General features: G+C 44.2%; 2 protein-coding genes across 3 annotated transcripts; both read left to right on the forward strand.

Moving 5' to 3' along the window:
* The first annotated feature begins 849 nt into the window (after positions 1-849).
* Positions 850-8,839, forward strand: LOC139537088 (FERM domain-containing protein 8-like). Its single transcript, XM_071337981.1, has 11 exons — positions 850-1,019; positions 1,592-1,679; positions 1,891-2,058; positions 2,539-2,640; positions 2,920-2,978; positions 3,265-3,431; positions 4,060-4,275; positions 4,385-4,508; positions 4,848-4,997; positions 5,126-5,354; positions 5,488-8,839. The coding sequence occupies exons 2-11, from the start codon at positions 1,592-1,594 to the stop codon at positions 5,586-5,588; spliced, it is 1,404 nt and encodes a 467-aa protein (XP_071194082.1). The 5' UTR covers positions 850-1,019; the 3' UTR covers positions 5,589-8,839.
* Positions 8,840-8,862: 23 nt separating this feature from the next.
* LOC139537087 (vacuolar protein sorting-associated protein 51 homolog) lies at positions 8,863-16,254 on the forward strand. Of its 2 annotated transcripts, none has more exons than XM_071337979.1 (11): positions 8,863-9,253; positions 9,475-9,604; positions 9,734-9,880; positions 10,014-10,233; positions 10,697-11,618; positions 11,754-11,969; positions 12,115-12,198; positions 13,863-13,997; positions 14,148-14,269; positions 14,433-14,520; positions 15,508-16,254. In XM_071337979.1, exons 1-11 carry the CDS (start codon positions 9,056-9,058, stop codon positions 15,766-15,768), a joined length of 2,523 nt encoding a protein of 840 aa, XP_071194080.1. In that variant the 5' UTR covers positions 8,863-9,055; the 3' UTR covers positions 15,769-16,254. The 2 variants fall into 2 exon arrangements, with proteins under 2 accessions (XP_071194080.1, XP_071194081.1); XM_071337980.1 differs by having other exon boundaries at positions 8,998-9,134.
* Positions 16,255-16,358: the final 104 nt, after the last annotated feature.

Below are 16,358 nucleotides of genomic sequence, written 5' to 3' on the forward strand. Positions count from 1 at the left end.
AACAGACTCTAATTCTGGAGGTTTCCCAAAATCCGGGACCCAGAAGTACTTAGTTATTCTTGCCTGTTTTACAGCGGTGTGGACAACTACAGAGTCAGAGCATTTGTTCCAAGACCAATGGAGTGTGATCACTGTAAAGTTTTTGGACATGTTTCAAGTCTTTTCAGAAGGGAGAAGCCAAGATGTCCAAGTTGTGGAAAAGATCATATGTGTTTTAAAAGTGATGAAAATGTGATATGTTGCAATGTGGTGGGAACCATGAAGCCACGTTTTTGGAATGCCCAACAAGGGTGAAAGAGAATGATGTGGCCAAAGTCAGGGCTCTCCAGAGCATTTCATATGCAGCGGCTGTTAAAAGTGTTGAGGGTTCGAATGGTGCTCCTGAAGAGTCCATGGTGGTGGATTGGGCTTCACTGAAGGCTGCAGGGGTTGCCGTTCAACAGCAGGATCCAGATATGTTAAAGTTTAAGAAGGTGGGCTTTGTGGCCTTTATAGCTATGGTGATTGATTGAACTGCCAAGGTGGAGAGGACGTCCAGTAAAATAGATATCATTGTGGATGCTGTGGAACGGTTCCTGGGACTGAAAGACTTCTTAGCGGAGTAGTTGCATGGAGTATCGTCACAAGCCGTAACACCCTCTCAGGTCATGGAGTTTGGAAGCAAGGAAGAAGTGGGAGTTTTGGGGGTTTGGTTTTGTCAATGTGTTTTTTTATTGTTTTATTTGGGTGGATAAAGTTAGTTCTCCCTATCACGTATGGGTTTTATTTTGACCTTGTTTTTTTTTAACCCCGTCCAGTTGGTGGTGGTAATACACATTTTGGGATTGTAGTCTGCCATAAACCCACAGAAGAAGAAGAGGAAGAAGAAGCACAAAGGGCGCAGTACATTAGTCTAGGCAGTTGTCAGTGTGCTGGTAAACTGTTGAAGTTGTTGTTTTGACAAAATATATTCTCATACGGAGTTTTTTATTTTTATACTATCTTGTGGACTGTCAATTCTACATTTTCAGTAAAAGAAGGTAATTGAATGTCATCTCACCGGATTAGCCCACCGCTGTCTTCTTGCTTGGTAACTAGCTAGCTAGTAGCTAACGTTAGCATAATATTCGTAATTGAGCTGTCTACAGTTTGTTGGCAGGATACCAGCTTACTTAGATGTGAAATGTCGTTTCAGTAAAAACTATTACGACTTGACAACGAGAAAATCAAAGCCTTGATATTGAACATAATTATAGATAACTAGGACATGGAATTGTAAGGCACCTCACGATACGATATATATTCTATAGTTAAATTAGATATGTATTGCGAATCGATTTTCCAAATATTGCTCACTATGTGTATGCTGCAGAGGGACAAGTGAGACCCATGAGAAAACGGGTTATCATCAGTCAGGGAATAAAACTGCTGAAAACAAATTGGCTCACTATTTAAAAAGAAGATGGAGAACAACTGTATCGATCCCCACCATCACTACAGCTATTGTTAACGTTACTCACGGAGGTGGCTAGCTAGCTATGTCACAGTGAATTTGCTAGTGGATAACATATATTTTTCGAAAAACTCATCTTGATTTGTGTGTCTCACACAGATGGAAGTAGATGAGTGTGGGGGGTTTCCTCCAGAACCATCGGAGGGGAGCTCACAGAGAGGAAGTGTGGCATCCTCTGTCACCCGCGGTCAGTTCCCTTTTTTCTTTGTCTGGTGTTTACAATATAACATTTTTGTCTCTCTGTGTGTTTTCTTATTTGGAACATTGGTGTTTAATAGCCCTGTGTATATATCAAACGGATTCATGTAAGCTCATGACATCATCGTGGCTTGCAAGATGTTTCTGTTTTGCATTAGATTATTATGTCAACTGTCCTCCCTGTGTTTGTTCTCCTACAGCTCAAGATGTGCTTGTGTACCTGGTGGGTGACAGTGCGGTACACTTGTGTGTGGAGGGGGTTGCCTGTGTGAGTGTCCAGGAGCTAGGCCGCAGTGTCCGGGAGGCTCTCCACATTCCTGATTCTGCAATGGATGCCTTTGCCTTCTGGCTCAGCTCTCCTCTGCTCGGTAATGACAGCTCTCTCTGTATGCACCTCCCCCTTCCTCCTCCCCTAGCCCCATGATGTTATTTTAATATAAGCAACTTGGCCATTCATTTGACAGTTTCTTGATTTGATCAGGGGGAGAAGGGCAGATATGTATTACAAAGGGATAGGGTTGTCTGAGGCTGGTCTGGTTCATTGTATCATGTATTGGTGGTGATTGAAGAGAGCCCTTGGGCCATAAGAGGAACATTTGACAGTTTGAATGTTTCTCTTTTGAACTACTGTCTTGCTGAACGACTGGCATTGTTTGTAAAATAGGGAAGGGATCACTACAGCGAAATGAGTGTAGGCCAAGTCTACGGCTTGTGGATATGGTGCTATAGATTAGCATGCTTTGTCATGCCAAATTCCTTTCTTTGTTATGCCATGAGAATGCTTTTCATCATCCTTCTCATTAATTATCACATCGTTGCTTACTCCCTGCCTTTTCCTCCTCTCTCAGAACTGCAGTTAAAGCCGAAGCATCAGCCTTACAAACTGTGCCGCCAGTGGCAGGACCTGCTGTATCGCTTCACTGAGGCCTCAGAGGAGTACATATCTCAAGGTGAGACTGCCTGTGTCTCTGTGTGTAGGGATGAGCTTGTGTGTTTCTGTAATCTTTTCTATTTGTTTCTGTATTTTTGGCAGATGAACATTTTTGTCTCACATCTGTTAGAATTTTTTTTTCATCCCCACTGCTGAATTCATATTGCTTTGTCAACCTGACCTCATGTTGCCACTGACCCAACATCACTAATCCTAAGCCGTACATCTGCCATCATATAAAAATGTTCAGTAATACCCTCCTCATGCCCCCATGCTGTACTTTCCTTTTTTTCTCCAGATGAGCCATGCTTGCAGTACAGAAGGAATGTGTTTCATCCCAAGTCTAAAGAGCTGCAGGTACTGCTTGTTCTGTTTTCTCCTTAAACTTAACATGAAGCTGTTGGGGGGGGGGAGAAATATCAGTCAAGTTGTGTTGTGTCAAATGGATAGATTATACTTTCCTGGTTGTAGACACATACCCCAGAGCACTCTAGCACCAGCCCTAAGACAAAAGGTTATGTTTGTCCCTTGGGCCCCCCCGCACCTACATGCCCCTGTGTTTGGATCCTCCTATATTCCACATTTCATTGCCACATTTCATCCTCCTATATTCCACATTTCATTGCATGGTATTTCCCTCCAGATTGATGACGAGGGGGTGTTGAGACTACTTTACGACGAGGCACGGGTTAACATCCTCGCTGGCCGCTTCCCCTGTGACCCTGAAACCTGGACGAGTTTGGGAGCACTGTCTTTTGCTATGGAACTGGGAGTAGGTCTGGATGACCAGAAAGCCACTGCTGCTTTAAGGTAAACTATGCCAGGCATCTGAACGTCTGCCTCTTGGTGACGTTGTGTATTATTTTTAATTTTTTTACCCCTTTTTCTCCCCAATTTCGTGGTATCCAATTGGTGGTAGTAGTAGTTACTGTCTTGTCTCATCGCTGCAACTCCCGTACGGACTCGGGAGAGGCGAAGGTCGAGAGTCATGCGTCCTCCGAAACACAACCCAACCAAGCCGCACTGCTTCTTGACATAACGCACATCCAACCCGGAAGCCAGCCGCACCAATGTGTCGGAGGAAACACCGTACACCTAGCGACCTGGTCAGCATGCACTGCGTCCGGACCGCCACAGGAGTCGCTATGGCGCGATGGAACAAGGATATCCCTACCGGCCAAACCCACCCTAAACCGGACGACGCTGGGCCAATTATGCGTCGCCCCATGAGCCTCCCGGTCGCGGCCGGCTGCGGCAGAGCCTGGGCTCGAACCCAGAGTCTCTGGTGGCACAGCTAGCATTGCGATGCAGTGCCTTAGACCACTGCTCCACCCGGGAGGCCGTTGTGTATTATTTTTAAGAGTATAACTCAAAATAATTTTTCCCAATAGCTGGCTGCATACCCAGACTATTGTTTCTCCTCTCCCAACTCCCTCAGAGAGAAGAAGCTAATATCCTTCCTGCCTGCACATGTATCAGGGGGAGGTGGAGGGCTGTTTTCTACCTTGAGGGGAAAAGGGGGCCGTCAGGCAGGGCTGGAGCACAACCTGTTGGAGGAGTATCGTAAGATCAGCACCTTAGGCAGCACCCCCCCAGAGCCCACTCAGCATCTACGCCAGTACCTCAGCACATGCCACTCTCTGCCTTACTATGGGTAAGGAACAGGCGAAACTAATGGCCTCAACTTAACTGCATGGAACACATTCACAGTTTGGATCTCCTTCACGTGTCACTTGCATCATGTTTGTTTCTTGTCTGGCCAGGTGTGCTTTCTTCTCGGGGGAGATTGACAAGCCAGCTCAGGGGATTCTTCATAGAGCAGGACGGAAAGCTGTCAATGTGGGGATTAGTCTGGAGGGGGTGTATGTAATGGACATCAAAGAGAAGGTGAGACCTGAAATGTCAAGCTGTGAGTGGCTGTGTCACATCCGGCCGTGATTGATTTGATTTATGTGATTGGGAGTCCCAAAGGGGCGGCGCACAATTGGCCCAGCGTCGTCCGGGTTTGGCTGGGGTAGGCCGTCGTTGTAAATAAGAATTTGTTCTTAACTGACTTGCCTTGTTAAATAAATGATAACTCCTCTACATTACTAGCAGAATATGACCTATTTTACTGTGTGTGATTGAGTAAGATATGTACCTTATCAATGCAAAAAGACTTCACTGAATACCCAACCCTCTACCTTTCTGCCTTGTTTTCTCCGGTGCATTCCTACTCCACGACAGCATGTTCTCCTGGGACTGCGTTTCAGTGAGTTGTCTTGGGACCACAGCTACCCCGAGGGGGAAGGTGACTCGCACATCCTGTGGCTTGAATTCGATGGGGAGGAGGCCGGCACCCCTGTCAATAAGTTACTGAAGATCTATTCAAAACAAGTAATGAAACCTAAACCTACCTTTAAAAAATATATATATATTCAAAATAAACATTCATTAGGTGGTGGTCATAGATGCCATTGAAGTGACCAGAGTTGCTACTGTTCTTTCTTCCCTCATTTCTCTAGGCAGAGCTTATGAGCGGCCTTATTGAGTTCTGTGTGGAGCTACAGTCTGCAGCCGAAGGAGGGGCGGCGACGGAAACGGACAGTGATGTCAGTCTATCCCATCAGCCTGCTGGACAGGCAGGGAACAGTGACAGAGGAAGGGGCGGTCGGCGAGGGAAACTGCGCAGGCAGAGCAGTGTGGTGTGCAGTCGGGTCCATACACTGAACACCATCAGCTACGTGGACAACGGTGAGTCTGGGGAGAGGCCATCATCATGCATGTCATTCATTTCGTCAGTATTAACCATCCATATAAGCTTCATTTGTTTATCAGGTTAGGTTGTAAAACTAACTGTTAAATGTGTTTGTTGTCCTCCGGGCAGGTAAAGAAATCAAACGCTTGAAGCCAAAGAGAGCTGCTTCCTTTTTCACCAGGCAGGCACAGCCACCCACATACTCATCAGTACAGGTGGAGCAAGGTTGAGCCTCCATCTCTGATCTAGGCACTGCTCTATGCTAACTGGAGACCAAAACTGAACATGCAAGTTGAGATTAAGACTAAAAGATATGTAGGGAGTTGGAGAGGTTTATCTTCTTGATTGCAAAAATACTATGGACCAAGAGTAGGATTTAAGTGTGAATAAATATTTATGGTTAAATGTTGTGTATATGAAGTTACGTTCTTTAGGTGCTGGAAAGTGACATTGAGTGGCATTGCTTCACTGGTCAAGTTGAACCAGCTACCTATTTGGTAGAAGTTGGAGTTTAATATGAAATGTTGATGTGTAGTGGTAACAGTGACACCACCTTTTAGATTTTACCCTTGTGATAGGGGACCTTTATTACAGTTCTCCTTCAGATGGAGTTTATGTGCAATGACTATGTACACTATATATACAAAAGTATGTGGACACCCCTTCAAATTAGTGGATTCGGCTATTTCAACCACACCCGTTGCTGACAGGTGTATAAAATCGAGCACACAGACATGTAATCTCCATAGAAAAACATTGGCAGTAGAATGGCCTTACTGAAGAGCTCAGTGACTTTCAATGTGGCAGCGTCATAGGATGCCACCTTTCCAACAAGTCAGTTTGTCAAATTTCTACCCTGCTAGAACTGTCCTGGTCAACTGTAAGTGCTGTTATTGTGAAGTGGAAACGCCTAGGAGCAACAACGGTTCAGCTGCGAAGTGGTAGGCCACACAAGCTCACAGAATGGACCGCTGAAGCATGTAGCGTTTAAAAATAACCTGTCATCCGTTGCACCACTCAATACCAAGTTCCAAACTGCCTCTGGAAGCAATGTCAGCACAAGAACTGTTAGGACCTTCGTTAAATGGGTTTCCGTGGCCAATGAGCCTAAGATCACCATGCGCAGTGTTAAGGGTCGGCTGGAGTGGTGTGAAGCTTGCCACCATTGGACTCGGTGGAAATGTGTTCTCTGGAGTGATGAATCACGCTTCACTATCTGGCAGTCCGACAGACGATTCTCAGTTTGGAGGATGCCAGGAGAACGCTACCTTCCCAAATGCATAATGCCAACTGTCAAGTTTGATGGAGGAGGAATAATGGTCTGGGGCTGTTTTTCATGGTTCGGGCTAGGCCCCTTAGTTCCAGTGAAGGGAAATCTTTACGCTATAGCATACAATTACATTCTAGACGATTCTGTGCTTCCAACTTTGTGGTGATGACAGTTTGGGGAAGGCCCTTTCCTGTTAAAGCATGACAATGCCCCCGTGCACAAAGTGAGGTTCATACAGAAATGGTTTGTCGAGATCGTTGTGGAAGAACTTGACAGGCCTGAACAGAGCCCTGACCACAACCCCATCGAACACCTTTGGGATGAATTGGAACACCGACTGCGAGCCAGGCCTAATTGGGGGGGCGGCAGGTGGCCTAATGGTTAGAGCGTTGGGCCGGTAACCGGAAGGTTGCTGGGCCGGTAACCCCGAGCTGACAAGGTAAAAATCTGTCATGCTGCCCCTGAGCAAGGGAGTTAACCCACTGTTCCCCGGGCGCCGAAGACGTAGATGTCGATTATGGCAGCCCCCCGCACCTCTGATTCAGAGGGATTGGGTTAACTGCGGAAGGCACATTTCAGTTGAATGCATTCCCTTTCCCTTTAAAAGAAAATTACAAATATATTGCCCAACCTCACTAATGCTCTTGTGGCTGAATGGAAGCAAGTCCCCGCAGCAATGTTCCAACATCTAGTGGAAAGCCTTCCCAGAAGAGTGGAAGCTTTTAAAGCTGCCCATGATTTTGGAATAAGATTTTTGACAAGCAGGTGTCCATATACTTTTGGTCATGTAGTGTATCATTCATTGAAATGTATGCTACGCTCTTGGAAACCAAACAACACGGGGGGGATTGTATTATCTGAATGGAGGGCGATATTGGAGGCTCTGCAACTATCTTGTTCAAACCTCAGTCTTTGTACCAAAACAAACGTGTATCTTGTGGTAGTCTTTGCCGCTCTGTGCTAAACACAGATTCAGAGTCTCATGGTTATCATGGACTTTATCTGCATCCCCCTCCCAGAAATGACAAGGCCTAGCATTCTAGCACTGTTATTGTTTATATTGTACACCATGCAAGGGCAGCTTGACTTGGGAGGGGAGCGACTAAAGGGAATTTTCTGATGTGTAAACCGATATTTATTTTTAGAATTGTTAAATGGTTAAATGTGGGTCTGGGTTAAGGTAAGGGTCCGTTTTAGATTTGGCTAGTCGGTTTGCACATCAGAAAAGTCCATTTAGTCTCACCCACTTAGCTGACCATTCAGCAAGAGGATGTGTTTCCTGATGACAGTTCTTCTGCTGGCCTCTCTTCAGTATGAGAGGAGCGATTCTACTGTATATCTCTGATGCAATTAAGTGTTCATAAGCTGAAGAACGTGGTTTCCACTATGCTATAACTGATATTGTCAATTATGCAAACGTGGATGCAAAGACAACAAAATGTTCCGATTCATAATTCTTAAGGCACGCGATCTATGGATGTGGTATTCCTTTTTAAAAAGATTGTAGTGTACTCACTTGCTGTACATGCACAGCATTCAATATCTTAGACATGCACTATTGCTACATCAGAAATACTGTAAAGTTTTTACCTTTGGTCATTATTTGTATTCTTAGTATTATTATTGGAGTAATAACTTGGACTAATATTTTTTGACTCTCTGTTTCTGTCTCTGTTTCTGTCTCTCACACTCAAATGAAGCAATAGTCTGGATAAAAAGACCAAGTGCCTTTGTTTCTTTCAGTATTAATTTGGCCATTGAGAGACTTACCTGGTAAACGTGTAGGCTTGTTTGTCAAACATGATCTGCTCTGTTGGCTGTGTTTACACAGGCAGCACAATTCTGATATTTTTCCCAATTAGAGGCAAGATGGCTTATCTGATTGGTCAAAAAAAACAATTAATCAGATCAGCTATCTTGCCTATATTTGGGCAAAATATCAGAATTGGGCTGCCTGTGTAAACGAAGCCGTAGACACTAAAATATATCGAACCCTGTAACTTCATCGTTTTCTTTCCTTTGTAATTTATATAATGTGCACTACCAAACTTAACCAGTGACTGACTAGGTTTAGTTAAACCCACAAAACGTTTTTTTATTCAGCTTTGTACTGTTTTGACAAAACTATAAGATTTGTTATAATTGTGTTTTAAACCTTACTATCAACGTTTTTTTTGTCCATATTTGATCAATAAATTTTTTTGAATATCAGATTCTCCGTTCCTTGACTTTGTGTTCTTTGAGTCATTGCTGCCACCTACTGGCTCGTTTCTCCATCACGGGCTTCTCATCGGGACATGTACGGTAACTTCTCTGTTTGCTTTAGTGGCGAATAGCTGGTTGTCTGTTTATCTGGCTGTCGGTTACATTTAGCTGTTCTTTGGTCTGTCCTGCAATTCATAACAATTTCGCTGGTATTTAGTCTAAATGGACGGGGATATTTGTGCTTCCGCTACTGCCACCACACCACCTGACTCCGACCCAACACGGAAGCGCCGAGTGCACGGTATGTTGAAGCTCTATTATGGGTTGAACGAGGAAGGAAAGACCGTGGATCAAGCAGAGTCGATGAATCCTTGCGATATAAACGGCACGCATTTCGATCCTGAGGTTTATCTCAATAAGGTAAAATCCAATTTCTGTGTCTGGATGCGACACATATAGTTAGCTATTCTTTGACCATAAGACAACAAATGAAATCCAGAGGCAAACGATTGTCTGTACAAGAGCCAATGCCAACTGCTTATCTGGCATTGGTGTCAGTCACCCAAGTAGTACAGTCGCTCAGTGATGTCTGTTAGTTGTCTTGTCTTCAAAACTGACCTTTATGTCATTGGTAACTGCAGCTTAGGAGAGAATGTTCCCTTGGAGAGCTGATGGACCAGGAGAGCTGCATGGTGAAGCAGATCCGCTCCTTGGACAGTGACATGCAGACATTGGTGTATGAGAACTACAACAAGTTCATCTCTGCCACAGGTAAGCAAATCGGGGACAGTGTAGGCAGTGCTTTGGATATCATGTTATTACATTGGATCATGTTTGCGTCACTCACTGTTCAGTATACATACCATGTAATGAATGAATGCCCTCATCTCCTCCCACTAGACACAATCAGAAAAATGAAGAATGATTTTAAGAAGATGGAGGACGAAATGGACTGTCTCTCTACTAACATGGCTGCTATCACAGAGTTCAGTGCACACATCAGTGGGACTCTTCAGGACCAGCATGCACAGATAACCAAACTGTCAGGTTTGTAATGAAACCTGTGGTGACACGCCTCCATCGCCTGAAATAAACTAAATAACAAATCGTAGTTGTTGGTCATATACCTATCATTGTCAGATTACTTGTTCAAACCTTTCCTCTCCCTCCCCCCACCCAGGAGTCCACACTCTCCTTCGAAAGCTGCAGTTCCTGTTTGAGCTGCCTGCCAGGCTGAATAAGTGTCTGGAGCTGCAGGCTTATTCCCAGGCGGTGAGCTCCCATCGTCGTGCCCGCTGCGTGCTGCAGCAGTACAGCCACATGCCCTCCTTCAGGGGCATCCAGGATGACTGTAATGCCATCATGGACAAGCTGGCACAGGAGCTTAGGCAGAAGTTCAGGTAGGAGAAGTAGTCACTTGTGGAAAGATTCTGCGTGCAAACCGAGAGAATCTGTCGGGACTGAATGGGATGCTAGGATAACGAGCAGCAGTAGATCCGGTGTTTGGTTTTTCCTCACTGGCGATTTGGACAAATCATGATTTCACAGGTGTTCGCATCATTTGAATTTCAGAAGGGAAGGGGACATTCGGCCCCTAAATTGCAAAGAGAAAGGGTGGCGATCCTCGTTCCGGTTCCGCTCCTTCTAGCATTTCTTGATCTCTTCTCTTAACATGTATGGACCCAGAACTTAATGGAGAAGCTGACCAATTACCTGAGACTTTAGTTCTGTGTTAACTGAGATTAGTATGGCTGCAAAACAAGGTTCTTTGAATTTTCATTTCTAGTTCATATTCTATAGTAATAATACATTATGCCTCTGCATGGATGCCTTACCTCTGCTAGGTGTTGACTGTGTTTGCAGAGATGGAGGTTCGAGTGCGAAGGACCTTTCAGAGTGTGTGGAGCTTCTGCTGCAGCTGGATGAGCCAGCAGAGGAACTGTGTGACAAGTTCCTGATCCACGCCCAGTCACGACTGGAAGCAAACCTCCGAGGACTGGAGGCGGAGCTAAGACCACCATTGTCCTCTGGACCCACATCAGTGATAGATCCCTCCATTGGCCCTGCCCGCAGACTGTCAGCTGCACCCACTGCTGGATCTCCCACTGACCCCACCTTTCCAGGCAATCCCTTCCTCTCTCCCAGCTCAAGGACTGATATTCTGGAATTCATAGACAGAGGTTGCAATGAATTCGTCAGCAGCCTTTGCTTGGCCATTGCCTCGTACCAAGAGTTGTTTGTCAACCGTCCGCAAGAGGGTAATCTGGCCTCCAAAAACATCCCCCATATGGCTATTGGCAAGCTGCATGCTTTCGTGGATGCCCTGGCCACCTGCTACTTCTCGCTGGTGGAGAGGAGGATACAGGAGGAGAAAAGTGTTGGAGACAACTCTCTTCTGGTCCGGGCTCTGGACCGTTTCCACCGCAGGCTCCAGGCCGTAGCCAAACTGCTGCCTGGGTCTGCTGTGCCCAGCCAAGGGACTGAGATCGTGGTGCGAGCAGCCAGGGAGAGGATCAAGCAGTACCTGGCAGCCCTGCAGAGCTTCTACCTGGACAGCCTGAGAGACGTGAGGCAGGCCCTAGCAGCCCCTCGGCTGGGTGGAAGCTCAACTGGAGGTGGCTCTCATCTGGCGGGACCAGCCACTGGGAAAGATGCTCCCGCCAGCCTGCCAGAGCTCCTCTCCTCTCTGTCTGCCTCCATTCTCAATCAGATCAAGTCAGTGCTGGCATCAGTGCACCTCTTCACCGCAAAGGACATCACCTTCTCCAATAAGCCTTACTTCAAGGTGAAATTAACACTGATGCTTTTGTGGGTTAGTTGTATCCCTCAGTTTGTGAGTTGCTCTGATAGTATGCCTTATTTTCTGAATTTGGTATGCTATTTATTTCATTGACAACTCTCTTTCACCTCTCTATTTCAGGGGGAGTTTTGCAGCCAGGGTGTGCGTGAGAGCCTTGTGGTTAACTTCATTAAGTTTGTGTGCCAGTCCTCACGTCAGTTCTGTGAGAGTGCGGGAAACAGGGGCGGCTCTACACCCCCTGCCCTCCTACTGCTGCTGTCACGCCTCTGCCTGAACTATGAAACCTCCACCATCACCTATATCCTCACCCTCACAGACGAGCAGTTCCTCGTGCAGGTAAATATGCCAATGAGACTCTGAACACTTCTTCAATGCTGTTGATGGGAATGTAAGAATATCTGTCCAAATAATAGGTCCTCTTTAGTCATGAGAAATGTGTATCACATGCTGTTATATCCTCTTGTTTCTCTCGTTTTCACAGCATCGCTCTCCTGTAACTGCAGTCGCAGCTTTATGTGGAGAGGCCAGAGAGGCAGCACAGAAGCTACTGAACCATTATGTTAAGGTAAAGTGCCTTCAGAAAGTATTCACACCCCTTGACTTTTTCCACGTTTTGTTACATACAATACCGTATAATGTCAAAGTGGAATAATGTTTGACATTTTTACTAATTCATTAAAAATGAAAAGCTGAAATGTGTAGCTCAGTAGAGCATGGCACTTGCAACGCCATGGTTGTGGGTTTGATTCCCACAGGGGACCAGTATGAAAATGTATGCACTCACTACTGTAGGTCGCTCTGGATAAAAGCGTCTGCTAAATGACTAACATGTAAAAATGTTAAGTCAGTAAGTATTCAACCCCTTTATTATGGTAAGCCTAAATAAGTTCAGGAGTAAACATTTTCTTAACAAGTCACATAATAAGCTGCATGGACTCATTCTGTGTGCAATAATAGTGTTTAACATGATTTTTGAATGACTACCTTATCTCTGTGCTCCGCACTTACAAGGTCCCTCAGTCGAGCAGTGAATTTCAAACACAGATTCAACCACAAAGATCAGGGAGGTTTTCCAATGCCTCGCAAAGAAGGGCACCTATTGTTAAAAATAAAAAGCAGACATTGAATATCCCTTTGAGCATGGTGAAGTTATTAATTACACTTTGGATGGTGTATCAATACACCCAGTCACTACAAGCGTGCTTCCTAGCTCAGTTGCCAGAGAGGAAGGAAACCGCACAGGGATTTCAACATGAGGCCAATGGTGACTTTAAAACAGTTAGAGTTTAAGGGCTGTGGTAGGAGAACATTGTAGTTACTCTACAATACTAACCTAATTGACATAGTGAAAAGAAGGAGTTCTGTACAGAATAAAACTATTCCAAAACATGCATCCTGTTTTCAACAACAAAAAGCAATTAACTTTTTGTCCTGAATACAAAGTTATGTTTTGGGCAAATACATCACATTACTCAGTACCACTCTCCATATTTTCAAGCATGGTGGTGTTGGGTGCATCATGTTATGGGTATGCTTGCAATCGTTAAGGACTGGGGAGGTTTTCAGGATAAAAAATAAATGTAATGGAGCTAAGCACATGCAAAATCCTAGACTAAAACCTGGTTCAGTCTGCTTTCCACCAGACACTGGGAGATGAATTCACCTTTCAGCAGGACAATAACCTAAAACACAAGGACAAATCTACACTGGAGTTGCTTACCAAGAAGACAATGAATGTTCCTGAATGGCTGAGTTACAGTTATGATTTAAATCTGCTTGAAAATCTATGGCAAAACCTGAAAATGGTTGTGTAGCAATGATCAACAACCAATTTGAGGTTGAAGAATTTTGAAAATAATTTGTAAATATTGTACAATCCAGGTGTCAAAGCTCTTAGAGACTTACCCAGAAAGACTCACAGCTGTAATCGCTGCCAAAGGTGATTCGAACATGTATTGACTCAGGTTGTGAATACTTCTGAACATTTCTGAAAATACGTTTTGACCTCATTATGGGGTATTGTGTGTAGATGGGTGAGAAAAAAACATATTTAATCAATTTTGAATTCAGGCAGTAACACAACAAAATGTGGAATAAGTCAAGGGGTAGGAATACTTTCGGAAGTACACATTTTCCCACTTTACCAACAAATTACTATTGCTGCGACTGGCCATTTCAGGCCTATTTCTTCTATTTCAATGCTGACCCCTTCTCTCTTGTTGTGGATAGGTTCAGGGCCTGATCATATCCCAGATGCTGAGAAAGAGTGTGGAGACACGAGACTGGGTCAACACTATCGAGCCACGGAACGTCCGTGCTGTGATGAAAAGAGTGGTGGAGGACACCACCTCTATTGATGTGCAGGTAATGTCCGTTATCTATATAAAACCCTTTGGCATGTAGGAAAACTGTAATCACTGTATAAATGTGAGTGGACAAAAGCATCATCAGTGCTAGGAATCTAAACGGCTTTACTCCCTCCCCTGATCTGTCTCTCCTTGTGTTTCCCTACAGGTGGGTCTTCTCTATGAGGAGGGGGTGAGGAAAGCCCACAGCAGTGACTCCAGCAAAAGGACCTTCTCTGTCTACAGCGGCTCTAGGCAGCAAACCCGCTACGCCCCCAGCTACACACCCAGGTACCAGAACTACAGTCGCCTACCACACAACCCTTTCATAACAACATAATACATTAACACTGCATCACAATGTGTGGATGTTTAGCAGAGGCAGGATCAGTCTAATGTTAGTATGATGGCTATCTTTCCTAATGGCTTATGAACGGTTTTTGTCTCCCTGCAGTGCTGCTATGGATACCAATCTCCTGAGTAATATACAAAAGCTCTTTTCTGAGCGGATCGACATCTTCAGTCCTGTGGAGTTTAACAAGGTGGGTAGGGAGGGATCACAGAGCTCTGGTAGCTTAGGGCCTAGAGTAGGGTTCTTCAACCGTTAGCTCGCTGCCCACCTATGAGTAGCTCGCAAAGCAATTCTAAAAGTACAGGCAATTTTTTTTCAGGTGTTCCATCGCAAACTGTCATAAACATAAAGCTCCCGGCTACTATCCAATCAAAGCAACATTGACATTATCCCACCCCTGTTTAGCGCCTCTTGGCTTTAAAATCCAAATGGAACACAATATCTGCCAATTAATTTGCAGCAATATTGCATTTCTGTCTGTTTGGTGCGTGCATTTGTCTATGCTCACTCCGTAAGTAGCTAGTTAGCGATGTTAGTAATGATAACATTTGAGAAGGTCGTTGACTGCAAAGTAGGCTTACCTCACAGATATCAAAATTATTTGTATCAATTGGGTGGCCATTGTTTTTGCAAACTCGGCCATGACATGTTGCAGCAGTAGGCCTAACAGAAACATTGCCAGACTGAGCAATGAAATGCAAAATTAAAGGGGAATTACACTCAAATCAAACATTGTTATTTTAATTTTTTCAGACATTAAAATTGGTCTTCGGATGTGATTTGAGAATTGACATGGACTCAGAACATCCATTTTCATTGTTTCTCTATAAATAATTGTAATATGGAGAGTTTAAAAAAAGGGAAGAAAATCCAAAACCAGGGAAAATAAAACAGAACTGAATTCTGGAAAATACAATAGAAAATGTTATGGGGCCCCTTAGAGGTGTTTATTAACCATTATTTTACCAGAAAACAGAAAACACATCTCTTTTACAAGGACCTGGTGAAGAGTTGCAGGGTAGAGGAGAAGAGAAGAATGTGCCTATTTGAAAGCTATAAAAAAAAAAAGGGTAACATTTTTTTTAAAGTAGCTTTCATGCTAGAAATGTTGGAGACCCCTTGCGTAGAGACTGTCTCTTACACCCCCCAATTTGACAGTCTTAATCTCCTCTCTCAGGTCTCTGTGTTGACAGGAATCATAAAGATCAGTCTGAAGACGTTCCTGGAGTGTGTCCGCTTGCGTACCTTTGGTCGTTACGGCCTGCAGCAGATCCAGGTTGACTGCAACTACTTGCAGATGTATCTGTGGCGCTTCGTCTCCGATGAAAACCTGGTCCACTTCCTACTTGACGAGATTGTGGGCAGCACTGCCCACCGCTGCCTGGACCCCGCTCCCATGGAGCAGAGCGTGATTGAGGTCATCTGTGAGAGAGGTTAAAGGCCAGAGGTCACATTGGTTGAGGAACTGGTGAATTGTGATGGTGAAATTGAAGAGTGTGTAACAGGTTAAAACCAACAAAATACCTTGAAGTTAACTGAACATTGAAGATTGGACGAAGAGGGCTTTTACTTGATACTCTCGATTCCCATGATGTAAATGTGGGACAGGAGGGGGATTGAGGTTACCGTACTATGAATGTTATTATGAATGATGTTTGGGTGGGATGCATCTATATTAATTTGATTAGTAATTACAAACATTATCATATGGTAATATGAATTTAATTTAAAAAATCTAACTCATAAACGGATATAAAGCAGAGTTGTGCCTCCTGCCTTCAAGGACATGTGATCTTAATTATTTGTATTTCTCTTGTTTTCCTTTTGCACACTTATTCTTGCAATTTAAATTAGAATAATTATGTTACAATTAATAATCTCTGTAAAGTATGTTATATAAAGTGTCAGTAAGTAATAAGTTTAAGTAATAACTTTGTGTTTCAATTAATTTTGAATCATGATTGATTAATCATCATACTTTGAATCAATTATGGAAATAATGTTTGCGTAGGTGTTGCGTGAGTACTT

This window comes from Salvelinus alpinus, chromosome 13 (genome assembly GCF_045679555.1).
Source record: "Salvelinus alpinus chromosome 13, SLU_Salpinus.1, whole genome shotgun sequence".
NCBI classification, from domain to species: Eukaryota; Metazoa; Chordata; class Actinopteri; order Salmoniformes; family Salmonidae; genus Salvelinus; species Salvelinus alpinus.